Source organism: Bombina bombina, chromosome 1 (genome assembly GCF_027579735.1).
Source record: "Bombina bombina isolate aBomBom1 chromosome 1, aBomBom1.pri, whole genome shotgun sequence".
Classification (NCBI taxonomy): domain Eukaryota; kingdom Metazoa; phylum Chordata; class Amphibia; order Anura; family Bombinatoridae; genus Bombina; species Bombina bombina.
The window spans coordinates 1,168,500,745-1,168,516,531 of record NC_069499.1 but is presented as its reverse complement, the minus strand read 5'-3'; the positions used below and the strand labels follow the sequence as shown (position 1 = coordinate 1,168,516,531).

Here is a 15,787-nt window from a genome sequence, read left to right as displayed (position 1 = left end):
GGACTCGTGTGATGGAGCATTGTCCTGCATGAAAATCATGTTTTTCTTGAAGGATGCAGACTTCTTCCTGTACCACTGCTTGAAGAAGGTGTCTTCCAGAAACTGGCAGTAGGACTGGGAGTAGAGCTTGACTCCATCCTCAACCCGAAAAGGCCCCACAAGCTCATCTTTGATGATACCAGCCCAAACCAGTACTCCACCTCCACCTTGCTGGCGTCTGAGTCGGACTGGAGCTCTCTGCCCTTTACCAATCCAGCCACGGGTCCATCCATCTGGCCCATCAAGACTCACTCTCATTTCATCAGTCCATAAAACCTTAGAAAAATCAGTCTTGAGATATTTCTTGGCCCAGTCTTGACGTTTCAGCTTGTGTGTCTTGTTCAGTGGTGGTCGTCTTTCAGCCTTTCTTACCTTGGCCATGTCTCTGAGTATTGCACACCTTGTGCTTTTGGGCACTCCAGTGATGTTGCAGCTCTGAAATATGGCCAAACTGGTGGCAAGTGGCATCTTGGCAGCTGCACGCTTGACTTTTCTCAGTTCATGGGCAGTTATTTTGCGCCTTGGTTTTTCCACACGCTTCTTGCGACCCTGTTGACTATTTTGAATGAAACGCTTGATTGTTCGATGATCACGCTTCAGAAGCTTTGCAATTTTAAGAGTGCTGCATCCCTCTGCAAGATATCTCACTATTTTTTACTTTTCTGAGCCTGTCAAGTCCTTCTTTTGACCCATTTTGCCAAAGGAAAGGAAGTTGCCTAATAATTATGCACACCTGATATAGGGTGTTGATGTCATTAGACCACACCCCTTCTCATTACAGAGATGCACATCACCTAATATGCTTAATTGGTAGTAGGCTTTCGAGCCTATACAGCTTGGAGTAAGACAACATGCATAAAGAGGATGATGTGGTCAAAATACTCATTTGCCTAATAATTCTGCGCTCCCTGTAGTCAAAATTAAAATTCTGGTGTAGACTGTCCCTTTAAACTACAATTACATAAAATAAAAAAAAATCTAAGATTACAGAAAATAAAAAACAAAATGATCAAATTTTAAAAAATTATACCTAATCGCTATGAAAATAAAAAAGCCCCCCCAAAATAAAAACACCCCCTACTCTAAGAATAAACTACGAGTAGCCCTTAAAAGGGCTGTTTGCAGGGCATTGCTCCAAGATAATCAGCTCCTTTACATTAAAAATACACAAAGTCCCCCCTAACAGTAAAACCCCCCAAAATAAAAAACCTAACACTAAAAAAACTAAACAACCCATTGCCCTAAAAAAGGGCATTTGTTGTGCATTTCCCTTAAAAGGGCATTTAGCTCTTTTACAAAATGCCCACCGGTTAAAACCGGCATCGTCGGCTTTTATTGGCGACGCCGCATATGTATTGGAGCCTAAAGTGTAAATGCAGCAGAACTATCATGTTATGCTGTGCTATATTGCACTGGGCTTGTCTCTCCTTCATAAAGTAATGCAGGGAACACCCCATGGAGAAGTAAAGCAAAATCTGCCTTTTTAAAATTTTACTAGAGATCTCGCAGTGCTGGAGGATCATTTTAGAATATCCCACCTAAGCGGCGAGATTTTGAATATCAGGGCCTATGAGAGAGAACATTAAGCAATCTTTTCAAAATAGTGTCCAGAAGAAAACATAGTGGAATATGGTTTTTATGCATTACAGAAATGCTAATATTTAAAATTTAAATGCATTCATATGCATTACATTTTTGAGTTTTATGTCCGGGTAATCTGGATGATTTTATACATTCAGGATGTTTGTCAGTTTCTTTTTTTCTCTACACTATGTCCTTTTCCTGGCTAAATTTGGTTGTAACCAAATCATAAGACAGATGAATCTAGTGAATGTGATCCAGTGAGCTTTTCTGCTGACCCTGAACATATTAATCTGTGTTGTATTTTCTTGCAGGTCTTCCAGCTGTGTTTATCTGCGTGTGGGCAAGTGTGAGACTGTCCTTGGCAGACACGCAGTATGTACTATTCAATGTTGTACTGGAATTAATATGTCATTATCAGTGGAGTTAGATTACATACATAGCTCACATTTGTCACTGGTTTTGATTTACTAACAGCCCTCTCAAGTCTTACATAGGTCTCCTACATTTCCACTGCCTATGTTATTCTATGGAACCCATTAAAGTGCATAAACCTCTCTATTCTCTATCCCCTCAGAGAGATTGTACAGGGCTGTGAATCTACTAACTTTTTTTATTGCAAGGAACAGACTATATACGTTAAAGTTAAAGATTCAATGTCATAAATCCCTCTTATGTATAACTATGTATTCCTACAATAGAAAGGTTGCCCTTGCCCTTAATGTTTGTATCATAGAACTACTTGCCCTTATAGCTTCTTAATGTTTGTATCATAGGACTGTTAGCACTGTCATACTTTAAAATCCTTTATTGGGTCCAAGGAAGCAAAGCCCAATAACAATGTTTCAGGCTTACTCTCACATTTCCACATTCATCTCACTATCTTATACACATTATCACAGGTGTAGTCCATTAACCATTACCATTCATATATGAAGAGTGACATCTAGTGGTCAAGTTACAATAATATTATTTCCACTCATTATTATACAAAGTATCAGAATTAAAACAACTGTTCACATCTATTCTGTACATCTGGGTACAATTGTTTACAGAACATGAAGAAAAATCCTTTGTTTTAATCATCAGTTGTTTATTTTTTGTTACTTTGTATAATGAGTCTAAATAATATTATTGTAACATAACCATTAGGTGTCACTCTTCATATATGCATGGTAAAGTGACCTGTGGAAGTGTGTATAAGATAGTGAGATGACTGAGGAAATGTAATAACATGATAAAAGGCGAGTAAGCCCGAAATGTTGTTATTGTGCTTTGCTTCCTGGGACCCAATAAAGGATTATAAAGTATGATGGTACTGCTGTACTTCTTTGGAGGATGTGGTATGTGGAGGCAGAAGCAGCGGCTCTAAGAGCTTGCACGTCAGGATAATACGCTAGAGCTGGGAAAGTCTGTTAATTGTCTGAATTCACTAAAGTGTGCTGAGATTACAAACTGTTACTACAAGATTCTTCATGAGAAACTTTATATTGCAAGCTTTGTATCTCACTCAGTAAAGAAAGACAAATGCAGTGCAATAGAGTCAATAAAATTGTATTCATTTTATACATTTAGGCTTTTATGTACAATCTATTTATTTATTTTTGTATTGAGGTTTCATAGTGAGTTGTCTGCAAAGGGACACCCTTGATAGCCCTTTACCTTGCAGGACTCACGCATCTCTCACAATTGCTAGGCTATGCTTGCAAGGTTTTCTCAAAAGACAAGACCAACTGTTTAAAATTGTAGAAACAATCATTTATAAACTTACCATAGAAACAATCATTTATAAACTTACCATAGAAACAATCATTTATAAACTTACCAAAGAAACAATCATTTATAAACTTACCAAAGAAACAATCATTTATAAACTTACCATAGAAACAATCATTTATAAACTTACCATAGAAACAATCATTTATAAACTTACCAAAGAAACAATCATTTATAAACTTACCATAGAAACAATCATTTATAAACTTACCATGCAGTTTGCATTAATGATTATATTTGCTTCAAGTAAAGCAGAGCCATATGCTGCCTTTCTAAACCTCACATGCCTCGCTGAGATGCCACATTCCAGAAAATGTCTTAACATGCATTGTCCTTTTTGTGCAGGTGTTGGGATCTTAGTGCTGGTCACATAAAGTGGATTTATCAGACACCAATTTTAGCTGCAACTCTGGTGGGTGAGCACAGCAGTATGTGACTGATAGTGAGTGCCTCAGTAAATGTGTGACTGATTTGAATTCCTCAATTAAAGGGACACTGAACCCAAATTTTTTCTTTCGTGATTCAGATAGAGCATGAAATTTTAATTTACTCCTCTTATCAAATTTTCTTCATTCTCTTGCTATCTTTATTTGAAATGCAAGAATGTAAGTTTAGATATCGGTCCATTTTTGGTGAACAACCTGGGTTGTCCTTGCTGATTGGTGGATAAATTATCCACCAATAAAAAAGTGCTGTCCAGAGTACTAAACCAAAAAAAGCGTTGATGCCTTCTTTTTCAAATAAAGATAGCAAGAGAACGAAGAAAAATTGATAAAATTAGTAAATTTGAAAGCTGCTTAAAATGGCATGCTCTATCTGAATCACAAAAGAAAAAAATTGGCTTCAGTGTCCCTTTAAGTGTGTAAGACACACCTAGAACCTAGAATGCTGGGACATCAGAAATTGAAAAAGTTCTAGAGTATCTAATTAACCTGGGTCAGGGCATCTGCTGTAAAAAAACAAGCTATGATTGGTTGGTTCTGGCAATGAACTGTACTGTTTTCTTTTTTTTTTGTTTCCTTGATAGAATAATTTTAGGGTCTTGATAATGAAGTATTAGTTACATAAGAGCTGGTGTTTATTTAACAGTGTTCAAACAATATTTCTGAAACTGTTTAATTAAAATAGTGTGAATAAACATCTGTCCTAAATTAACTATTCTCACACAAACCATGTCTTCATATGTATCATATACAGATTAAAGGCCCGCTATTACCGCTAAATACAGTAGAATCAAATAATTGACAAATATACAATAAAAAGGCAATATAATAACACTTACTTTAAATTTGAAAAGAGCAGTAAAATATTTTCAGCAAAATTTTAAAGTTATTCCAATTTTCCCTCCACCATGTGATAGCTATCAGCCTATCACAAAATGCATATATGTATATACTGCACTTCTGCACACGCTCAGTAGTAGCCTCCGAAAGTGCATTCTTTATCTGAATCATGAAGCTTTATTTTAGGGGCCCTTTAAATGCTTCATGTATTAGCACCAGTCTTCATCCGTATACATTACACTGTGAAAAAGAGAAACATGCTTATCCCTTATTAATACTGGAGTTTTTTTTTTCTCTTTTCCTCCAGGTGAATTTTTTTCTGTTTCTGAATATTGTCAGAGTCTTAGCAGCAAAACTCTGGGAGACAAAAACAGGAAAATTAGATCCACGGCAGCAGTATGGGTAAGAGACCAAAGCATTGCCAAAGCCTTCTACAAACGTAGTACAGTATTCCCCAAACAAAACGTTACATGGGCAACCAGCTGTCACCTCACCAAGCAAAATATGACATGGATTGTTACTCCCCTTCCAACAAAATATAATTTAGCGTTACATAAACATATTAGGGCAGATATTACAGATTCATTGGTTAGGAATGTCCAGGACCAGCAATGACAAAACTAGAAGCATGAGTGACAAGTGACAGTCAGGCAAGCTAGGTAACAAATGAGCACTAAGACAAAATTGATGCACACTCAAATAGTCAGTCACAAAAAGGGCAACAACAATTGTAGTGCAAATAGCTGACAATAAAAGGTGAGCTGGAGCAGAACGTGTGAGACCTAATATGGATGCTAATCTGTGGTGTCAAGCCCTGGTGAACTGCAACAGAGAAGATCAATTGACCAACCAACAAGGGGAAGGGAGGCCCTTACACATGAACCAACAAAATGTCACATAGATTATCACATACACTTTACAAATGCCATATGGAATGTTACCCCTCCAACCCAGTGGGGTATTTAGGTTTTGTGCTGCCCTAGGCACTCAAAATTCTGCTTCCCCCCCCCCCCCCCAAAGGTTTTAGTCCTTTCCCCCCCCTTAATATTTTTTGGGTCAATGTGTAAAATGTTTTTTTTTTTCATAATTGAAAAGAAAATGGGCTAGCATCTCATACCATTTTCTCCCTGAGAAAAGGGAGAGAAAAGAAGGGGAGGGGAGAAAAGGGAGGGAATGGAAAGAAGGGAGGGAGAGAGAAAGAAGACTGAAGTGGGGAGGGAGAGGAGAAAAGGGGGAGAGGAGGAAGGGGGGGGGAGAAAGGAGTGAAAGAAGGGAGGGAGTTGAGAGAAAGAAGGGAGGGCGGGAAAAAAAGGAAAGAAAGAAGGGAAGGAGTTAAGTGAGGGAGTGAGTTGAGGGAGGAAGGGAGTTGAGGGAGGAAGGGAGGGAAAAAGGGAAAGAAGGGAGAGAGGAAGGGAAGGAAAGAATACACTTTGAAACAATCACTTTCAGTATTACAGTATACTATATACTACAGTATTTAACATCATTCAAGTAATTAAACTTTTTAAGTGTCCATTTACTATTTACTCCGTGGGTTCAAGAATGCAGAAAAAGCTAGCTATTAGTAGCTAACATACATTAGCGCTGAGAGTTTATGATTAGACATCACAAGCTGATCTAAGCAGTGCACAGATGCATCCAGTCTGTTAGTTACTAAAACCTGCAATAAGCACTGCGCTCGCAGATCCACCACAGTTGACAAGGGGAGGCAGCATATCGGAACAAGGTCTTCTCCTCCAGCATCACCTTGTAAGCATATTCCAAGGCAAGTTTCTCCCCAAGAACGCTTCCACTGCAAAAATGTTGGCGTCTCTAAATGAAGCAATGGTTTAAAGGAGCACTGCCTGTGAAGAGCTACATTAATCAGCGCACATGCCTTATCTTCTCTGTAAAAGCCTGCACTTTATCGCTCATTGTACTGTGTGCTGGCTTTTAGAGAGAGGATAGGGCAGATGTGCTGTCCCTCCCAAATCTGCTGCCCTAGGCACCGGCCTTGTTGGCCTATGCCATAATACACCCCTGGCTCCAACAAAATAATACAGAATCATCACCTCCTCCCAACTCACTATCACATGTATTATTACTTTTACACTGAGTTATGAATCAGAACTGAGTTTACATTGTGTTCTTTCCACAGGAAACTCATTAAGTCCACCCTAGTACTTATGCCTCTCTTTGGGGTGCATTATGTGCTATTCATGGCTCTTCCTTACACGGAAGTCACTGGGTTGTTATGGAAAATTCAAATGCATTATGAGATGTTCTTCAATTCATCTCAGGTATGGACAGCAATCATCTTGTTTTTCCATTAGTACTTCAACTAATGTTTATTATTGTGCCTAAAGTAAAGAATATTTTACAAGCATGTTTAACATTAAAAATACCTTTACACTATTCAAAACAGCAGAACCCCTTTACAATCATCCAAACAGCAGAACCCCTTTACACTCATCCAAAGAATTTACAAATACGAAAAGCAAGTTATTAATGGTATAAATATATAATTATAAATAAGCATAACAAATATTTACTCTGTTTAAGAATTAAATACAATTCCTGATAAGATAAGGGGAGTAAGAGATGAGAGGAAAGCAGGGATTACATTTTAATACCACTTTCTGTTAGGCACCGGCACTTAGCCAAACCATAATTACACTCTGAGCCCAAGACATTCTGTTGCTGCACTGCTCCCCCAATACACATACACCTTTCCCTTGCGGTAACCTTGCATCCCACAGAAAACAGGCACCCAAGGAAGCCTCTGCGTCATTTCCCTCCAACCCTCCACTGTAAAAAGAAGACAAGTACCATTGAAAAGTTTAGAGAATAAGGTAAAAAAGAAAAACACACCAGGCACTCCCATTTCACTGCCTCCAAAAAGTGTGTTCCCATGCATTACCAGCCCTGGAATGGCTGGAAGTATACATGCAGTCATCCTGAGCCAGTACAGGAGTAATTCATTTATTAATTGTTTTAGAAAACATTTATCCCCTTTATTTTTAAGTGAGCATGCACCAATTTTAAACACCTAGGTTTTTGGGGTCTAAAATAAATTATGAGACTTTTTCTAGTATAGTCAGCAAGGCTAATATGAGTATCTGAACATTATGGCATTTATTAATTGTTTTTTTTAAAGAACTACTAAATTGTGTTCCCAGTATGTGGCAATATATCAATCATGCTGTAGACATGGTGCCAGCAAACTGTCCTGAAAACATTAGGAACACACCTACCACCCCGTTAATTGTCTTAATTATCCAATCCAATTGGTTGATAATATTAACTAATCAGGATTTACCAACAAGAATGCCACACCTCGACATGGAAATGTCCAACAAGAGATCTGTTGCTGTTTGCTACATTTTTATGGGGGGGGGGGATAAGTGTTGAGAACTATGGTTTGTGGAGGATAAGTGTTGAGAACTATGGTTTGTGGGGGATAAGTGTTGAGAACTATGGTTTGTGGGGGATAAGTGTTGAGAACTATGGTTTGTGGTGGATAAGTGTTGAGATCTATGGTTTGTGGTGGATAAGTGTTGAGATCTATAGTTTGTAGGGGATAAGTGTTGAGAACTATGGGTTGTGGGGGATAAGTGTTGAGAACTATGGTTTGTGGGGGATAAGTGTTGAGAACTACGGTTTGTGGTGGACAAGTGCTTAAAATTATGGTTTGTGGGGGATAAGTGTTGAGAACTATGGTTTGTGGTGGATAAGTGTTGAGAACTATGGTTTGTAGGGTATAAGTGTTGAGAACTATGGTTTGTAGGGGATAAGTGTTGAGAACTATGGTTTGTGGGGGATACGTGTTGAGAACTATGGTTTGTGGTTGATAAGTGTTGAGAACTATGGTTTGTAGGGGATAAGTGTTGAGAACTATGGTTTGTAGGGGATAAGTGTTGAGAACTATGGTTTGTGGTGGATAAGTGTTGAGAACTATGGTTTGTAGGGGATAAGTGTTGAGAACTATGGTTTGTAGGGGATAAGTGTTGAGAACTATGGTTTGTGGGGGATAAGTGTTGAGAACTATGGTTTGTGGGGGATAAGTGTTGAGAACTATGATTTGTGGGGGATAAGTGTTGAGAACTATTGTTTGTGGGGGATAAGTGTTGAGAACTATGGTTTGTGGTGGATAAGTGTTGAGATCTATGGTTTGTGGTGGATAAGTGTTGAGATCTATAGTTTGTAGGGGATAAGTGTTGAGAACTATGATTTGTAGGGGATAAGTGTTGAGAACTATGGTTTGTGGGGGATAAGTGTTGAGAACTACGGTTTGTGGTGGACAAGTGTTTAAAACTATGGTTTGTGGGGGATAAGTGTTGAGAACTATGGTTTGTGGTGGATAAGTGTTGAGAACTATGGTTTGTAGGGTATAAGTTTTGAGAACTATGGTTTGTAGGGGATAAGTGTTGAGAACTATGGTTTGTGGGGGATACGTGTTGAGAACTATGGTTTGTGGTGGATATGTGTTGAGAACTATGGTTTGTAGGGGATAAGTGTTGAGAACTATGGTTTGTGGGGGATAAGTGTTGAGAACTATGGTTTGTGGTTGATAAGTGTTGAGAACTATGGTTTGTAGGGGATAAGTGTTGAGAACTATGGTTTGTAGGGGATAAGTGTTGAGAACTATGGTTTGTGGTGGATAAGTGTTGAGAACTATGGTTTGTGGGGGATAAGTGTTGAGAACTATGGTTTGTGGTGGATAAGTGTTGAGAACTATGGTTTGTGGGGGATAAGTGTTGAGAACTATGGTTTGTGGGGGACAAGTGTTGAGAACTATGGTTTGTGGGGGATAAGTGTTGAGAACTATTGTTTGTGGGGGATAAGTGTTGAGAACTATGGTTTGTAGGGGATAAGTGTTGAGAACTATGGTTTGTGGGGGATAAGTGTTGAGAACTATGGTTTGTGGTGGATAAGTGTTGAGAACTATGGTTTGTAGGGGATAAGTTTTGAGAACTATGGTTTGTAGGGGATAAGTGTTGAGAACTATGGTTTGTGGGGGATAAGTGTTGAGAACTATGGTTTGTGGGGGATAAGTGTTGAGAACTATGGTTTTGGGATTTAGATTGGGATTTGTTTGAGGTAAATGAGACCTAAGGGGTTACTACTGGGTGTTCATAAGAGAAGTCTAGAGTTTATATCCTTACATATACATATTATTCTTTTTTCACTTCAGGGATTATTTGTGGCCATTATCTACTGTTTTTGTAATGGAGAGGTAAGTGATACTGATGTGCTAGTAAGGATTTTCACAGAAATGTAACTTTAATGCACAGGTACAACAAGATAATAAACACACATCCTTTCTACTTTGTTAAAATGCAATACTCAAATTACTAATACATAATTGTTTAAAATAGCATTTAGTGTAAGCATCTAATGGGAATGCAAATCTCAAGAAAATAAGATTGTCCACTGCCTGTTACTCTTATAATGAATATCAGGGTTTGATTACTTCTTACCTTAATACTTACCTCTAAAGAATGGGTTGTATCTTGTATAGACAAAAATAACTGCAAAAATACTCTAATATTGCAGTAAATGCCAAATCAAATAAGAGTGTAATCTGCATTTCTTGTTAGACAAAGGACATTTAAAGCAAATAGGATTGTAAACTTTATACCATAAGTCTAAGAAATCAAAGGAAAGTTTCCCTAAAACCTTATCTCAGTTGTAGGTTTGTTTAATGTTTAATGTGTTAAATAAAATGTAAACAAAAAAGCAAAAGCTTAGAAACAAAAAAAAAGCTATGGAATATTCATCCGCTGCTAAAGTGATCAGAGCCACAGAAGACAGAGGGTGAAGCTAGGGGTGAAACCAGTCCAGTATTGCACAAGGTTCAGGTCAGTTTAGATAAGAATACAGGTAGAAATAAATTACTTGTTTTGTACTAATAGGAAATAAATGATCATTTAAAATGTTAGGGAATTTTAGGTAGGATAAGAGAAGGATAAGCAGTAGGTATAGACAGTCTACTTAATGGTCAACACAAATTCACATATTTCAGATCATTTCTCACTTTCTACGTCATTCTAATTACTTTGCCAGTAGTTTGTACCACTGTTGTTTCATCTTGAGTTGTCTCTGCAACTTACTTTTCACAGCTTTTATTTATGTTTTTCTCCGTCCATAGCTTACAACTATATTCATTTGGAACATCTCTACTATTCTCTCTGCATGGAGCACATCTTTGTTATGTTATACAAATGCTACATCTCTGTTATTATTTCCTTTTTGTAGGTTCAAGCTGAAGTTCGCAAGTTTTGGTTCCGCAGAAATATGTCTGTTGGCCCTAAGCAGAAGAGTTGTGTAACTAGCACAGGGGGCAGCTGCCCCTATGGAGGGGTCTTGTCCCACAACACCAACAGTGTGAGTCTCAACATGGCAGTCAGAGGCAAACAGCTGGCAGTACCGCATCAGTCCTCATCCTACTTCCCTGGGTACACCCCTAGCACTTCTCCCTCAAATGACACCCTACAACTTGCAGGAACCAGCATTGTGAACTCTGCAGCCCGACCCAAAGCTTAGGACCACAGCACACTGGATCTACATTGTAAAACTGTTAAAGTTAATGAGTTTACAAAACAATCTTTATACTTAGGATACATCAATGTCTTCATATCTAAAGTAATGCCATACATTTTAGGAAAACTGTAATGTTATAGAATAGAGTTGTGTAGATACTTTCCCTCTAAGTATTTTTGCTTCTGTGACAACTTCAATTTAACATATAATTAAGCCAGAAAAAAAGAGAATTATGCCAACCAGGGAACAGACATTAGATCAGGGGATGACAAATCAATTTATAATGTAAGAGCCAGCAAAAATATTTTTTTTATTTTTAAGACAAGGTTAATTTGTATGTGGATACATCAGATACAAGAATAAAAATCAAAGAGCTTTTTAGCTTCAGAGATTTGCCAATGCCTGCCTAGGACACGCACAACATTGTTTTAGGGTTAGTTTGCATATGAAGATATTGATTTATTCAAAGTATAAATCTTGTTTTTTTACTCATGTCTCTTGTAAAATGAATGATGTGAAGTCACTGGAATGTAGAAAAAAAAACTCTGACTAAGAGCAGTCTATAATCTCTCCTCCAAATGTTGAAAGTCTTTAGGGTGGGATTTTCTTGTTATTATTTTGAATATGAAGATATTGATTTATTGAAAGTATAAATCTTGTTTTTTCTTATATTTTTCTCTCTTGTATAAAATATGATGTGAAGTCACTAGAATAGAGAAAACAAAAACTTTGCCTAAGATTTAGAAAGAGCAGCCGGTAATCCCTCCTCCAAATGTTGATTGTGATGAAGCAAACACGGAAAATTGAAATACCTTTGTGAAAGTATGTAAAGTTAACAATATGGCTGCCTAATGTAATTATTAAACTTAAAGGGATACTGAACTGACATTTTTTCTTTTAGATAAAGCATGCAATTTTAAGCAACATTCTAATTTACTCCTATTATCAATTTTTCTTTGTTCTCTTGGTATCGTTATTTGAATGTAAACATAGGAGCCGAGCCATTTTTGGTTCAGAACATTGGATAACGCTTGATGATTTGTGGCTACATTTAGACACCAATCAGCAGGTGCTACCCAGGTGCTGTATCAAAGATAGGCCGGCTTCTAAGCTTACATTCCTGCTTTTTTAAAATAAAGATACCAAGAGAACAAAGACAAATTGATAATAGGAGTAAATTAGAAAGTTTCTTAAAAATCCATGCTCTGTCTGAATCATGAAAGAAAACAATTGGGTTCAGTATCCCTTTAAGCTATATTATATGTTGTCATAATGAAGGTATAGCTCTGGTAGAGACCGTTTTGCCCTAAAGGGAAATAAAATCAAATTTAAACTTTCATGATTCAGACAAATCATACAATTTTAAACAACTTTCTAAGGCCTAGATTTGGAGTTTGGCGGTAGCCGTGAAAACCAGCGTTAGAGGCTCCTAACGCTGGTTTTAGGCTACCGCCGGTATTTGGAGTCAGTCAAAAAAGGGTCTAACGCTCACTTTTCAGCCGCGACTTTTCCATACCGCAGATCCCCTGACGTCATTTGCGTATCCTATCTTTTCAATGGGATCTTTCTAACTCCGGTATTTAGAGTCGTGGCTGAAGTGAGCGTTAGAATTCTAACGACAAAACTCCAGCCGCAGAAAAAAGTCAGTAGTTAAGAGCTTTCTGGGCTAACGCCGGTTCATAAAGCTCTTAACTACTGTGCCCTAAAGTACACTAACACCCATAAACTACCTATGCACCCCTAAACCGAGGCCCCCCCCACATCGCCGACACTTGATTAATTTTTTTAACCCCTAACACCGCCGACCCCTATATTATATTTGTTAACCCCTAACCTGCCCCCCACAATGTCGCCGCCAGCTACCTACAATAATTAACCCTTAATCTGCCGACCGCCACCTACGTTATACTTATGTAGCCCTAATCTGCTGCCCCTAACACCGCCGACCCCTATATTATATTTATTAACCCCTAATCTGCCCCCCACAACGTCGCCTCCACCTGCCTACACTTATTAACCCCTAATCTGCCGAGCGGACCGCACCGCTATTATAATAAAGTTATTAACCCCTAATCCGTCTCACTAACCCTATAATAATTAGTATTAACCCCTAATCTGCCCTCCCTAACATCGCCGACACCTAACTTCAATCATTAACCCCTAATCTGCCGACTGGAGCTCACCGCTATTCTAATAAATTTATTAACCCCTAAAGCTAAGTCTAACCCTAACACTAACACCCCCCTAAGTTAAATATAATTTAAATCTAACAAAATAAATGAACTCTTATTAAATAAATTATTCCTATTTAAAGCTAAATACTTACCTGTAAAATAAATCCTAATATAGCTACAATATAAATTATAATTATATTATAGCTATTTTAGGATTTATATTTATTTTACAGGTAACTTTGTATTTATTTTAACCAGGTACAATAGCTAAAATAGTTAAAATAATTACAAAATTACCTGTAAAATAAATCCTAACCTAAGTTACAATTAAACCTAACACTACACTATCAATAAATTAATTAAATAAAATACCTACAATTACCTACAATTAAACCTAACACTACACTATCAATACACTAATTAAATACAATATCTACAAATAAATACAATGAAATAAACTAACTAAAGTACAAAAAATAAAAAAGAACTAAGTTACAAAAATAAAAAAATATTTACAAACATTAGAAAAATATTACAACAATTTTAAACTAATTACACCTACTCTAAGCCCCCTAATAAAATAACAAAGCCCCCCAAAATAAAAAAATGCCCTACCCTATTCTAAATTACTAAAGTTCAAAGCTCTTTTACCTTACCAGCCCTGAACAGGGCCCTTTGCGGGGCATGCCCCAAAGAATTCAGCTCTTTTGCCTGTAAAAAAAACATACAGTACCCCCCCCCAACATTACAACCCACCACCCACATACCCCTAATCTAACCCAAACCCCCCCTTAAATAAACCTAACACTAAGTCCCTGAAGATCTTCCTACCTTGTCTTCACCATACCAGGTTCACCGATCGATCCAGAAGAGCTCCTCTGATGTCCTGATCCAAGCCCAAGCAGGGGGCTGAAGAGGTCCATGATCCGGCTGAAGTCATCATCCAAGCGGGAGTTGAAGAGGTCCATTATCCGGGCTGAAGTCATCATCCAAGCGGGAGATGAAGAGGTCCATGATCCGGCTGAAGTCTTCTATCAACGGCATCTTCAATCTTCTTTCTTCTGGAGCCATCATCTTCCAGCCGACGCGGAACATCCTCTTCTCCCGACGCCTACTCGCCGAATGACGGAGCCAACTTGATTCTGATTGGCTGATTCCATCAGCCAATCAGAATTTTCCTACCTTAATTCCGATTGGCTGATAGAATCCTATCAGCCAATCGGAAGTCGAGGGACGCCATCTTGGATGACGTCATTTAAAGGAACCGTCATTCGGCGAGTAGGCGTCGGGAGAAGAGGATGTTCCGCGTCGGCTGGAAGATGATGGCTCCGGAAGAAAGAAGATTGAAGATGCCGTTGATAGAAGACTTCAGCCGGATCATGGACTTCTTCAGCTCCCGCTTGGATGATGACTTCAGCCGGATAATAGACCTCTTCAGCTCCCGCTTGGATGATGACTTCAGCCGGATCATGGACCTCTTCAGCCCCCTGCTTGGGCTTGGATCAGGACATCGGAGGAGCTCTTCTGGATCGATCGGTGAACCTGGTATGGTGAAGACAAGGTAGGAAGATCTTCAGGGGCTTAGTGTTAGGTTTATTTAAGGGGGGTTTGGGTTAGATTAGGGGTATGTGGGTGGTGGGTTGTAATGTTGGGGGGGTATTGTATGGGTTTTTTTACAGGCAAAAGAGCTGAATTCTTTGGGGCATGCCCCGCAAAGGGCCCTGTTCAGGGCTGGTAAGGTAAAAGAGCTTTGAACTTTAGTAATTTAGAATAGGGTAGGGCATTTTTTTATTTTGGTGGGCTTTGTTATTTTATTAGGGGGCTTAGAGTAGGTGTAATTAGTTTAAAATTGTTGTAATATTTTTCTAATGTTTGTAAATATTTTTTTATTTTTTGTAACTTAGTTCTTTTTTATTTTTTGTACTTTAGTTAGTTTATTTCATTGTATTTATTTGTAGATATTGTATTTAATTAATGTATTGATAGTGTAGTGTTAGGTTTAATTGTAGGTAATTGTAGGTATTTTATTTAATTAATTTATTGATAGTGTAGTGTTAGGTTTAATTGTAACTTAGGTTAGGATTTATTTTACAGGTAATTTTGTAATTATTTTAGCTATTAAATAGTTCTTAACTATTTAATAGCTATTGTACCTGGTTAAAATAAATACAAAGTTACCTGTAAAATAAATATAAATCCTAAAATAGCTATAATATAATTATAATTTATATTGTAGCTATATTAGGATTTATTTTACAGGTAAGTATTTAGCTTTAAATAGGAATAATTTATTTAATAAGAGTTCATTTATTTCGTTAGATTTAAATTATATTTAACTTAGGGGGGTGTTAGTGTTAGGGTTAGACTTAGCTTTAGGGGTTAATAAATTTATTAGAATAGCGGTGAGCTCCA

The 15,787-nt window shown here is 37.7% G+C and overlaps 1 protein-coding gene across 2 annotated transcripts in view; it reads left to right on the top strand.

Moving 5' to 3' along the window:
• The window catches only part of LOC128646840 (parathyroid hormone/parathyroid hormone-related peptide receptor-like), a 49,273-nt gene extending 37,403 nt beyond the window's left edge, over positions 1-11,870 (top strand). For both annotated transcript variants that reach the window (XM_053699645.1, XM_053699641.1), the window contains exons 8-13: positions 1,935-1,995; positions 3,742-3,808; positions 4,987-5,081; positions 6,817-6,958; positions 9,853-9,894; positions 10,917-11,870. In XM_053699645.1, the coding sequence (XP_053555620.1) occupies positions 1,935-1,995; positions 3,742-3,808; positions 4,987-5,081; positions 6,817-6,958; positions 9,853-9,894; positions 10,917-11,204 (695 nt within the window). In that variant the 3' untranslated portion in view covers positions 11,205-11,870. The remainder of the gene's footprint in view (positions 1-1,934; positions 1,996-3,741; positions 3,809-4,986; positions 5,082-6,816; positions 6,959-9,852; positions 9,895-10,916) is intronic.
• The last annotated feature ends 3,917 nt before the right edge of the window (positions 11,871-15,787 follow it).